This window comes from Porites lutea, chromosome 7 (assembly GCF_958299795.1).
Source record: "Porites lutea chromosome 7, jaPorLute2.1, whole genome shotgun sequence".
Classification (NCBI taxonomy): Eukaryota; Metazoa; Cnidaria; class Anthozoa; order Scleractinia; family Poritidae; genus Porites; species Porites lutea.
The window spans coordinates 22,920,880-22,931,817 of NC_133207.1; the positions used below are offsets into that span (position 1 = coordinate 22,920,880).

General features: G+C 40.7%; 2 protein-coding genes across 2 annotated transcripts in view; one reads left to right on the forward strand and one right to left on the reverse strand.

The window, feature by feature from the left end:
• Positions 1-2,075: 2,075 nt before the first annotated feature.
• LOC140943031 (3-galactosyl-N-acetylglucosaminide 4-alpha-L-fucosyltransferase FUT3-like) lies at positions 2,076-9,834 on the forward strand. Its single transcript, XM_073392065.1, has 3 exons — positions 2,076-2,181; positions 3,465-4,464; positions 6,934-9,834. Exons 2-3 carry the CDS (start codon positions 3,615-3,617, stop codon positions 7,269-7,271), a joined length of 1,188 nt encoding a protein of 395 aa, XP_073248166.1. The 5' UTR covers positions 2,076-2,181; positions 3,465-3,614; the 3' UTR covers positions 7,272-9,834.
• LOC140943032 (uncharacterized) overlaps positions 9,047-10,938 on the reverse strand; it is a 27,708-nt gene continuing 25,816 nt past the window's right edge. The window contains exons 26-27 of the mRNA XM_073392066.1: positions 10,594-10,666; positions 9,047-9,358 (exon numbers count right to left, since the gene is read on the reverse strand). Of these exons, the coding sequence (XP_073248167.1) occupies positions 9,047-9,358; positions 10,594-10,666 (385 nt within the window). The remainder of the gene's footprint in view (positions 9,359-10,593; positions 10,667-10,938) is intronic.

The following is a 10,938-nucleotide window of genomic DNA, read 5'->3' on the forward strand; positions in this document are numbered from 1 at the left end:
TCTCGTTCATTTCGTCAAATGCTGGCAAATTTTTCTAGCGTTGAATTCTAAAAGACTGTATCAAAGTTCAGGAAAAGAAAATGAAAGTCGTTGTCTTGTGTTCACTTCCTCGACAAAACGTGAAATTAGGCAGTTTCACGTTGTAGTCGTGCAACGACGGCAGAGAAATGTACAAAAAAGCGTGATGCACGTACAAAGTTGTTGTCCCCCCTTCCCCCATGTAAGGGAATCCAAGACAGTCGTCGATTCTGGATTCCACGCCGTGGTCTCCGGATTCTAATTACTGGATTCCAGATCTTTTTTCAGTGAAACTTGGATTCCGGATTCCAATTGTTAGTGGGATTCCGGATTCCTACAGCTGTTTTTCGGATTCCAAGGCCCAGGATTCCGGATTCCACGAAGAAACATTTCCAAGATTCCGGATTCCACGAAGAAAAATTCCAAGATTCCGGAATCCGGATTCCCTTACGTGGGGAGATTGTTTTGCCAATCTAAACCTACTGCTTTTTTGCCGTTCTCGCTGCCTTTGCCGTCGTTGTTGCTTAAGCTCCCTATATAACAATGCTACCCGGCATCACATTTTTTATCGGCCGTGTAGGCGTGCTTCAGTTCATGTGTGAAAGGCCCGCCGCCTTACTATAGAGTACGAATCTGAGAGAAACATCATGGCTGTCGTCTCTTTTACTGGCCAATTAAACATCCATTCTGATGTTAACTTACCGGTTCTTCCGAGCGTTATTTAGTTTGTTCTTCTTCTATAATTCATACAGTGTACAGGGCTTAGCTTGGTGCTTGGAGTGCTTTTTGTACTCCGCTTGCCGTCAGTGTTTCCCTTTTTTTATCAGACGTGTCGTTAGTCTGACTCCTATTGTGGGAACCCCGATTGTAAAAACACTAATTTAAATTGCATAAAAAGTCAGAGTCTGAGGATTAAAAAAAGAGAAAGAAACGTTTAGCTACGTCTTAAGAGCCTGTTCTCCCTTTGGAGTGTTTGTGATCAGTATATTCCCTCGTACCAGGAGGAAACGGTACCAGTGAAACGAACGTATATTATCTAGCCAATTGGAGACGGTCCTAAAAAACACCTGTCATTGAGTAGCTATGAACTGCTTGTATATTTGCATTTTGCGAGTTATTGTCAAGCACACGGTTAAGCAGCAGGCGGCGGTTGTTTTTCAAACCTGAAGCGGTGAACAAAACTGAATTATAAAATAAAAGAAATGGTCTGTGCGGCGTAATGCAATTAGATACGGTAAGTGTTCTAGAAAATAACCGTACAAATTTGATAAACCACTGAAGAACGAAATCCTTTCGTTCAATGTTTTTTGGCAAAGCATTTTATATTTTACAGTTTTTTTTAGTTTATTTATTTGTTGATTGTAGGCGTCTGATCGTCTCGTCTTTTACTTGCCTGGAGCTATATTTAAACACATTGTTTAATTTTTAGAGTCGCCGACGTCTCCTGTCATATGTCACCTTTTGAGTAAATTACTATTTCAGGACTATAAACGCACCCTCAGCAGTTTAATTAATAAGCCCTGTCTGTTAAACTTTCCAGTTTCCGCCGATACAGAGAGACATCAGTGTTGATCAAAATCTTCTGGATAACCGGGAGGCACTGAAGGAAAGATTAGGTAGGGGTGTACTGCCGGTGCTTGAAACCCTGACCCTGTTTATGACAAAATCCGTTCATTTCATTAAGTATTATTTTGAAAAATGGTGACGAGGCTTCTGATCCAAGAGGACACCTTGCTCAAGGCACTAAATAGTTAAGTTCTTAACCCTTTTCAAGACACGAGAACCTGAAAATCATACCTTGTAGGACGGCTTATACCCGTGTAGGCCAAATAAGGAATTGCCACCCCCGCGTAGGACTAAATAAACACTTAAATCTTTGCTTAGTGAGCAACGTTGTCTTAGGTGAAAATGCATTATGGATATAACGACGTTTAATGCGTAATTAAACGCTTTTAGTGTCCCCTAAAACTTGCTAGATGCTTTATCTTTCTTAGCTCAGTTGGAGCCAAATACGATTTCTCTACCAAAACAACAGCAAAACAAGCCCGGATTCAGGTGGGCTGTCAGCTGTCCTGTTTTCTTCGCTCAGGATGCGACTTCTCGACAATGGCTGCTATATGACGTCAAAAACGATCAAGGCGATGTTTTTCGCCCCCATATAAGGTAATCTGTGGAATTTTTGCTTGTGCATTCTGGAATCCTGGACCTTGGAATCCGGAATTCAGATTAAGGATACCGGAATCCCGCTAACGTCTGGAAAAAAAATCCGAGTTGTTCAAAAAGTGGGTAACGCTATTCAGTGCATAAATCTAACGCAAACGTTTCCCTAATACTTATCTACTGGATAGATAAGTCCATACCAGTCGATACCGCCATCTAACGCTTGAACAAAGAGGGGCCTGAAACTCAGACAAAAGAACTGATACATGTCTGACTGTGTCTTTTGTCATAAAATGACAAAAGGCAGATAAACATTACTAGTAAGTCGCCGATGTAGTTTGTGCACGTACAGTGCCAGCAACCGCCGTTACATCGACGGCAAAGACAACGTCAAAAAACAATTGGTTTTATGCGAAAAACAACAGCTCTGTACGTGCATCACGCTTTTTAGAACATTTCTTTGACGTCCACTGCACACCTAATGCCACGTTTCGTGGAGGACGTGAACATACGACGATGAATTTTTCACTGAATCTCTTGTTGAACCTGTAATAACTCCTTTAGAATCCAACTCCAGGAGAAATTGCCTACATTTGACAAATTCATCCGGTCCACGTAGACGCGATGAAGTTTGAAAGGACGCAAAATAGTTTTTAGTGATGAAGAAAAGGAAAGAAAAGAGACGACAAGGCCAATGTCTTAAACTTTACCGGTTAATTATATGGCGCTCGGAAATTAACTGACGAAAGTATACAAAAAGTTTGGATCAGGAGAAGTACTTGCAGTAATGTATGTGATGTCGTGGGAGCCGATACGTAGTAATGTATTGATGTATCATGCAGTTAATGTGGCTGCGTAAATGAAGCAAGCAAATACAGTCAACTCTCGCCTTGCGGACACCACGTTATAACGGACACCCCGATAATACCGACAGCAGCTAAATCCCGGGCAAAAATAGATGACAGACGTTTGACTTAAATAATTTCCCGCTATTACGGACTCTCGCTAGTGAGGACACTAACTCGAGGTCCCAGTGAGGACACTAACTCGAGGTCCCACGGTGTCCGCCATAAAGGGAGTTGACTAGTTAATGCATGAGTGTGAAAAATTATGTCTAATCAATGCAGTAAGTAGTTTGAAAAGCACCGTTGAGCTATAAGCAAATAATTGATGTACATGCACCGTCCATCCTTTTGAAGACATAGTGCCAGAAAATATTTAAGTTAAAGTAGGCTTTTTAATGACTATTTCGTTTAAATTGATGAGATTTTCTTTCTCAATTTTAGGAGCTGCTCACTGGAACACATACAAGCTACTTACTGTTTCAAGAGAGTTTGAGAGATCAAGGCCGCATACGTGACGGATAATGATCACATGTTTATGTCTCTTGCTCAAGTCTTGTCTTAAATCAACACATTAGTCTCATAAAAGGCAAAATGAGAGAAACGGTGGTACGAACATTAATTTTCGTTTGCTTTTTATGTGCGACATTGCTGTTAATAACTGTGTTTTTGAACCCACTGGGTAACACCTTGCGCCAAACAATTCCAATCTCCCGACTGGCGTTAGGGAGACTAAGAAACAAGGAGCTGGAGTCAGCTGCAGAAAACAACACTAGCAACGTAACTCAGAAGCCCTTCGTGATACTGGTTTACACAGAATTCTTCGGTACTAAGGAGTGGCTAAAAATCACTGATGATTGTTCCTCACCGGAAATACCTAGAAACAGCTGCCGTAAGGACATGTTTGATTTGACGTACGATAAAAAGCGATATGCTGAAAGCGAATTTGTCATATTCCACGCCCGAGATATGCCTGGTGTGGATCACCTGAAAACGATAATGAAAAATAAGCCCTCGTCGCAGTTCTGGATTTATTTTTTACAAGAAAGTCCAAATGCTACTCCTGATACCCGACCTTTGAATGGAATGTTCGATTTGACTATGACGTATAGATCCGATTCAGACTTCCGATGGCCTTATGGGTCTTATAGGGAGATCCCATTTGAAAAGACTTCACAATTAGATTTCTCCGTCGGGAAGGACAAACTGGTTTCCTGGATGGTTAGCAACTGTAACTCTCATCTCAGAAACTCGTTTGTTCATGAGCTTCAAAAGTACATTGCAGTTGATGTATTTGGATCGTGTTCGGGACAATTTGGCAAATCAAGGTCCTGTCCACATGGAGAAACTTGCAGAAATATTATTAAACAGTACAAGTTCTACCTTAGCTTTGAAAATGCATTATGCGAGGACTATATCACTGAAAAGTACTGGGGCCGTATAGGTAAGCAAGCTTATTTACGAAATATAGGAATTGATGGTAGCCCAGTTTTTAGTTTATTTATAAATAACGTTATTGCTTATGTAGGTCAGCAAGTTTTTGTTGTTGTTGTTGTTTGTTTATTGGTGGGGGGGGGGGGAGGGGTAAAGGAGGTGTCTTATAGGCAAAAAATAACAGAGAAGTGTCACCGCACCTCATCCCGCCAACCCCCCTTTTTTATAAACAATATTTATTACAACATTTGCTCTAAGAGCCTAAAGGGCTCATCTAGAGAGCTCACGCTGTTTACATTAAATATTTAAAAAATACAAATGCACATCACGATCGAACGCACACACTCCTAAAAAAGCGAAGAATAAAAAGAAAAAACAAAAATAAATATAAAAAAACACAGCAACTAACAGAGCTATTTGATAGCGAAATAAACGACTTGACAAGGTGAAACAACCTACCATTTAAGAGGCAATCGATTAAACAACGCCTTTCGTTTTCTCTTTGAAGTCGATTGGACATAGTACGTGTTACACATATTAGGCCGAGCGAGCTTCAGTGGTTGAGTCCGTCAGAAAAGAAGAACGTAAAATGTCTGAAAAGGAAAAACAAAAGATCGCTTGTAGCTTTTTCTTTTCACTTTCGCTTCTAACTGTATATGTTTAAGCTCGGCTCCGGTCTTGTTCGGGTGAAGGAGCGCGGGCTTATTTTCCGAACACCGGCTGGTAATCAAGCTTAGTACATGTCAAGACCTGCAAGAAAAATTCGGGGGCTAATTAACTAACCGAAATGGAGCACCAAACTGCTTTTACAAACAACGAAGGGATGGTATCAATTCTCCATGCACCGAATGCAAATATGGCGGATCTCTCGGTCGGCCCGGGTCTAGCTGCGCGAAAGCGAGGCTAGTGAGGCCTCAAGAGTTATGTTTTGACTGCGCATCATAGCGATTGAGTCGATCAATACGGTTTCCTTCGAGTTGTTACGTGCTTAAGAGCCATCAAAGAGGCGATTTAACTCCAGCAGAAACGAAAGTTGATTATCTTCGCTTTGCCAAGGTTCTTTACGAAGAAAGAAATGGATTCAAGCGATTCGGCGCGGCGAATGGAGGCACTTTACTATCACGGAGTTGAAAGAACGAAAGTGTGCTCGCTTCACTTCAGAAGAGAAGACTCACAAAACTATTAGAATGGGCGAATAACGGAGAGATTCATGGTTCTGTTTCAAGTTTGCTTTGTCCGTTCTCTTACCAAGGAAAGGTAAACATCTTCGAGAACAGGTGAATCCGCCGTCGCGACTTACCAATCTTTAGGAGTTCTCAGAGACACAACGACAGACAACGAGGCCGAATATTTTCACAGTCTTCACGATCCTGTGTTCACGAGTTTGAGCAGTGCCATAAAAGAAGCATTTTTTTGGAAAATCGCTGTTAGTTTATCTCGAAACCAATTGACAAGTTGCTAAAATAGATCACGTGCAAGGTCAAATACAATGCTCGAATACTTGCTCGCTCTTTCTCTGACAGAACGTTTTTCCTTCTTCTTACTTTCTTAGTTCCCAACGGTTCCTCTGTCAGTTTTTTCAGTGCACTTTGATCAAGGACTGTGTTTGAAATATGTCGCTTTCTTCTGGTTCTTACATAGTTTCATTGGCCACGCTTGTAGGATTAACAGGCGATTGTTATTCTTGTGTCTCATTCATACTCGTCACTATTGTTATATTTTAATGAAGCTGTTTTCAGCGTGAAATCTAAAAGATTTTACAGTCAACAGCGGATGCTCCCGTTCTCGAGAATGTTTACCTTTTGTTGAATAAATAACAGACCATGCAAACATCTTGGAACAGCACCATCTCTTAAGTCCTCTCTTCTAAAGTAAGTGAAGCGAACACACTTTCGCTGTAAAGTGCTTCCCATCGCCGCGCCGAATCGCATGAATCCTTTACTTTATTTGTGAAAAGATCTCGGGAAAGTAGAGGCTATTCCAGCTAGAGTAAAATTTTCTTTTTGGTGGCCCTCAGGCACGCAATAACTCGAGGCAAACCATATTGATCGACTCAATCGCTAAGACGCGCAGTCAAAACAAAACTCTTGAGGCCTCACTAGCTTCGCTTTCGCGCAACTAGACCCGGGCTAGCCGAGAGGTCCGCCATATTTGCATTCGGTGTATAAAGAACTAGGACGCAAAGTGGAAATACTCAAGCACATGACGTTAGAGGTCTTGCAACCAAACATCAAAACAAGTCTGAACTTCCAGCATATGAGTTAACAGTACTGGATCACTCCATATTTTAGTAATTTTGTTGTGGAAAATAAGGGACGGGCCGGGGGGGGGGGGTTAAAAGAGAGGGGTAGGCTTAATAACTTTCTTCCCCTGAAAAGGGGGGGAGGGGCTTATTTGAGAGGGGGCTTAATAGAGGATTTACGGTAATCATAAATTTTAAGTCTCAAGGCCCTTATTTGCGGTTTTATCTTCATTACAGGAGATGAAAACGTCATACCAGTAGTCTTAGGAGGCGCCAACTACAGCAAACTCGCCATTCCAGGTTCATATATCAACGTTATTGACTTCAAGACGGTGAAAGACCTTGCAGACTACCTCCACTACCTTGACAAGAACAATACCGCCTACAATGAATTTTTCAGTTGGAGACAAAAATATCGAGTAGGCAGAGAGGGGTGGTCCTTTCTTTGCATGTTCTGTGAAACTCTTAGAACCGATTTCAAACAAAGAGGCCGATATAAAGACCTGACAGGCTACTGGGTTGGTAAAGGAAGATGTAATGAAAAGGACGAGCGTGTTAGAAGAATGTGGAGTTGAGATGCTTGGAAAACTCCTCCACTTCACAGTGATATAGTTTGGTGATTGGGTGAAAAAGTCATCCATCCATCTATCTGTACCAGCTGGTTTCTAGCTGATCTAGCGCTACGTCCGCGAACTCTTCTACGTAGACGTTAGGCACTAGTTGGTGATACAGGGAGCCTCATGGGTGCACCATAGTTGTTTATAGGTCTGACCGTCTTAAACAATTGAATTAAGTTTCTAAAGTAGTCACGAATTATTCCTAATTTTTAAACCATTGGTTAAAAAGGTAAACAGGTATGATAGACATATCTCGGTCCATGGGAAATCTCGCGAATAAAGCTGAGAAAAGCTAAAGAAGTCTAGCTTCATTTTCATTTTCCTCTAGCGCCCTTTTAAGACCCTGGGGTGCATATGTTGTGGTTTAATATTATCCTTGGTTTAATTTTTATCTCCTTTTGTCTTTTGGTATGGTAATATATGATAATGAGTTTGAAACAAAAGAAAATAATAATGAAACCAAGGATAAAATTGAACCACAACACATATTTAGAATGAGGAAGAGGTTGTAATTTCCAAGTGCTTATTTTCTTCGGTGAATGTATAATATTTGCCCATCGGACAAGCATGTTGTCTTATAGTAATTGCAGTTTATTTCAAACGCGAAAAATTAATTGAAATGTAACAAATGCCGCGTAAATTAATTGCAGTATATTTTTGTTCTGTTTTGAACTTGAGCAGTGGCCCATTTGGGTTCACAATGTGGCCGCCTATAGTTTTGAGTAATGCGTGGGTACTTTTATAAAAAGTTATCACAATTTCTATCTCCCAGTCACTGGATTACAAATACCATGTGCCATAGACCAGGGTCTGGTATGATATCCTTTGTTCCATGTTCTTCCGAAAGTAAATGAAAATAATTGTTTTTACCTGTTTATTATATTTGAAAAGATTGCTCTGACTAAGACTTAAGCTCAAGCTCTCGAGCAACTTCATTTTATGAACAATCCCTTTGCAGCTATCATAATTCTCCAATGTAGAAATCGAAACTGCAAAAAAGTGTTTTCTAGATAACATTTACCAGTTTGTTTAAGGAATAGTCTTTTTATTACAGTAGTTACAGCCTGTTAGTATGGTATGGCAGTAGTTAGTTATAATTAACAGCTACTTTCAAGCTGATTATTCTACGAGAGGTGAACTAAGTTGCGGCTAAAACAACTAACAAAAGTTAGCCTGGTCCCAGTGTTAAGATACTGAAAAACATTACTTAAGGGCTAGCTTTTTGAGATGTTTTCTCGTGATATCAGTATTATTTTCATTTTCTTTCCTCCTTTCTTCCGTCCATTTTTTTTTCCTTTCTTTCCGTTTATCCCGTCTCTCTTTCCTTTCTGTCTCTCACCCAAGTTCGTGGGAGAACCAAGAATTTAAGTGATAACTTAGGCACCGCAGTTTTGTTCACTCCGATAAAATTTTCTCGCGGGTCACACTCTCCTAGCTTAGATCAGTTATTGCAGAATCAACTGAAGAGTCTATCACTAGAGTCTTACCACCTGAAGCAGGCTAACATTTTTATGAAGAGCGTGTAATACCAAACTACAACAGTGATATCCACCCCTCTGCAAGTTCACATTTTATGTTTACTTCCAAGAAGGAACATAACCAATGTAAACCCTTGGATTTACCGCTGGAGTCGGCGGGAAGGTGGATAGAAGGGAGTAGTGCGTATACTTGGGCAACGCCCTCGTTTATTTTGTGCTTTTAAGAAGTGCTTCCGAGATATGGCAATTGATGACTCAGTTGCCTGGCGCCGGCTTAACCGGGATGATCTTTCTCTTTTGCCGAGAACGGTACAACAACCATACCAGGACGGCTACAAGCGAAACCACCAACACAAACATGACAACAGTTATCACTATCAATGCATTCCTTGTAGCGTTACTTGTGGCCTCCGTCACCGAAGGAATTTCAGTTTTTGGCACACACTGGAAATCTTTCACGCCTGCGCAGTACTGCGTGGAGAAGAACACATTATCTGGTGCGCTTTTGAATCCAGTGTTCATGCGGATTAACTTGCCTAACGTCATTGAATTCACCTTGTCGATTTCCTGTTAATTTCAAACAAACGTTGAGTATGAATGTTCTGCAAGTGTCCAGGGTTATAGAGAGGAGAAAGCGTTACGTCACGTTGCCGTGGTAGCAAAATTTCTGGATCTCAAAAAAAAATCGTCCTGTAAATATGGCAGAAAGAAACGAAAAGTTGAAAGGAATGAGTCTTCTGTGCTTGATTGCACTCAGGAACAAAACGGTAGCCCATACTTTTTTTCCATCGTTCGACAATGCCAATGGCCGTCTCTGTCAAGAAGGATTGTTGAGATCCAGAACTTTGCTACCATGGTAACGTGAAGTCACGCTTCTCTAATAATAACAAATAAAAAAGTCTTCATTCTTTTTCAATAGATGAAAAAATATCTTTTGTAAGTAGATTATATTAAGAAATTTACATCTAGTTAAAGCAAAAGGTAAAACTGAAGTAAGAATTTAAAATCGAGTGGGGTTCCACTTCGATTCCACAATAGATATCGTTATTACAAAGCTAATTCGTATTAAAAACCAAACGGTTAATTGAAAGAAACGGTTAATTGAAACTTCTCTACAAATCTTGCGATCTTGCCTAGAGAGAATGAAGTGATTGCAGTTGCACTGACTGGCGAATTTTTAACTTTGATCAATTAAGAAGCGAGTTTGCTGTCTACACCGAAATAATTTTTTCAAGTATAGGTTTTCAGACTATCGTTGTTCATTGTTTTGGCTAGTTCTTCTGACTTGAGGCTTGGGCGAGTTTCCCTTCGCACAGCTACGTGTAATTGGTTTGTGTATTTTTTACTCTGTTTTGATTGGTCGAAGTAATTCATATTGTTACCTGCCTTGTAGCCGAGTGCCTATTTGCGTAAAGGTGATATTAGACGAAACGATCTGCAACGACGATCTTTAGGGCAGCAAAGATGTGAAAATTCTAAACTATGTTGCAATGCCCCGGCATGCTGAAAAGCGTGGTTGCGATTCGTCCAATGTAACATCGCCTTAATAGGACATGGAAAGGTTATGAGTTAACCCAAGGACACCCACGGTAAAGGTTAACGTCCCTCGTCTGCTTTTCGTTCTTCCCTACGTGCCTTATGCACCTACAAAACTCCTTCCCAGGCTTGCTCTTGATTCTCTGAATTTTGGCACGAGGCTATGTCGTTACTGTCTAAGGATTACGGGTGACTTCTCTTCATACTATGGCTATATTTCAATCGCGTCTATAGCGGTAATGGTAAAACATAATTATTCCACTTACCTCTTTTGACAGATACCGTTCATACCAGAACCTGTCGCCGTCTCTAATTCGCAGGAAATTAAGCATCATGATTCTGGAAGAGACATTACTCCCCTTCAGCGTTGACAGCCATAGATTCATGGCATTAGCAAGAGAAATACAATATTTTAGGGTTATCCAATAGCCATCCCAGGCTTCTGACGCCATTTTAGCTGTGGGAGAGGGGAGGGGGGATTGGACAGGATTACAGTGAATGTATGCTATTTACGCCGACTTTAAAACTCAATTTCAGCCGAAATCGCAATAAATCAACACGTGTTTAGCCCCCTAGAGTCAATTGTGAAGACCATATCTACGAAAAAAAAA

Coding starts and splice junctions, on each gene's coding strand:
- LOC140943031 (XM_073392065.1), top strand. CDS start 3,615: ATGAGAGAAACGGTGGTACGAACATTAATTTTCGTTTGCTTTTTATGT. Junction 4,465..6,933: donor AAAGTACTGGGGCCGTATAG/GTAAGCAAGCTT, acceptor TCTTCATTACAG/GAGATGAAAACGTCATACCA.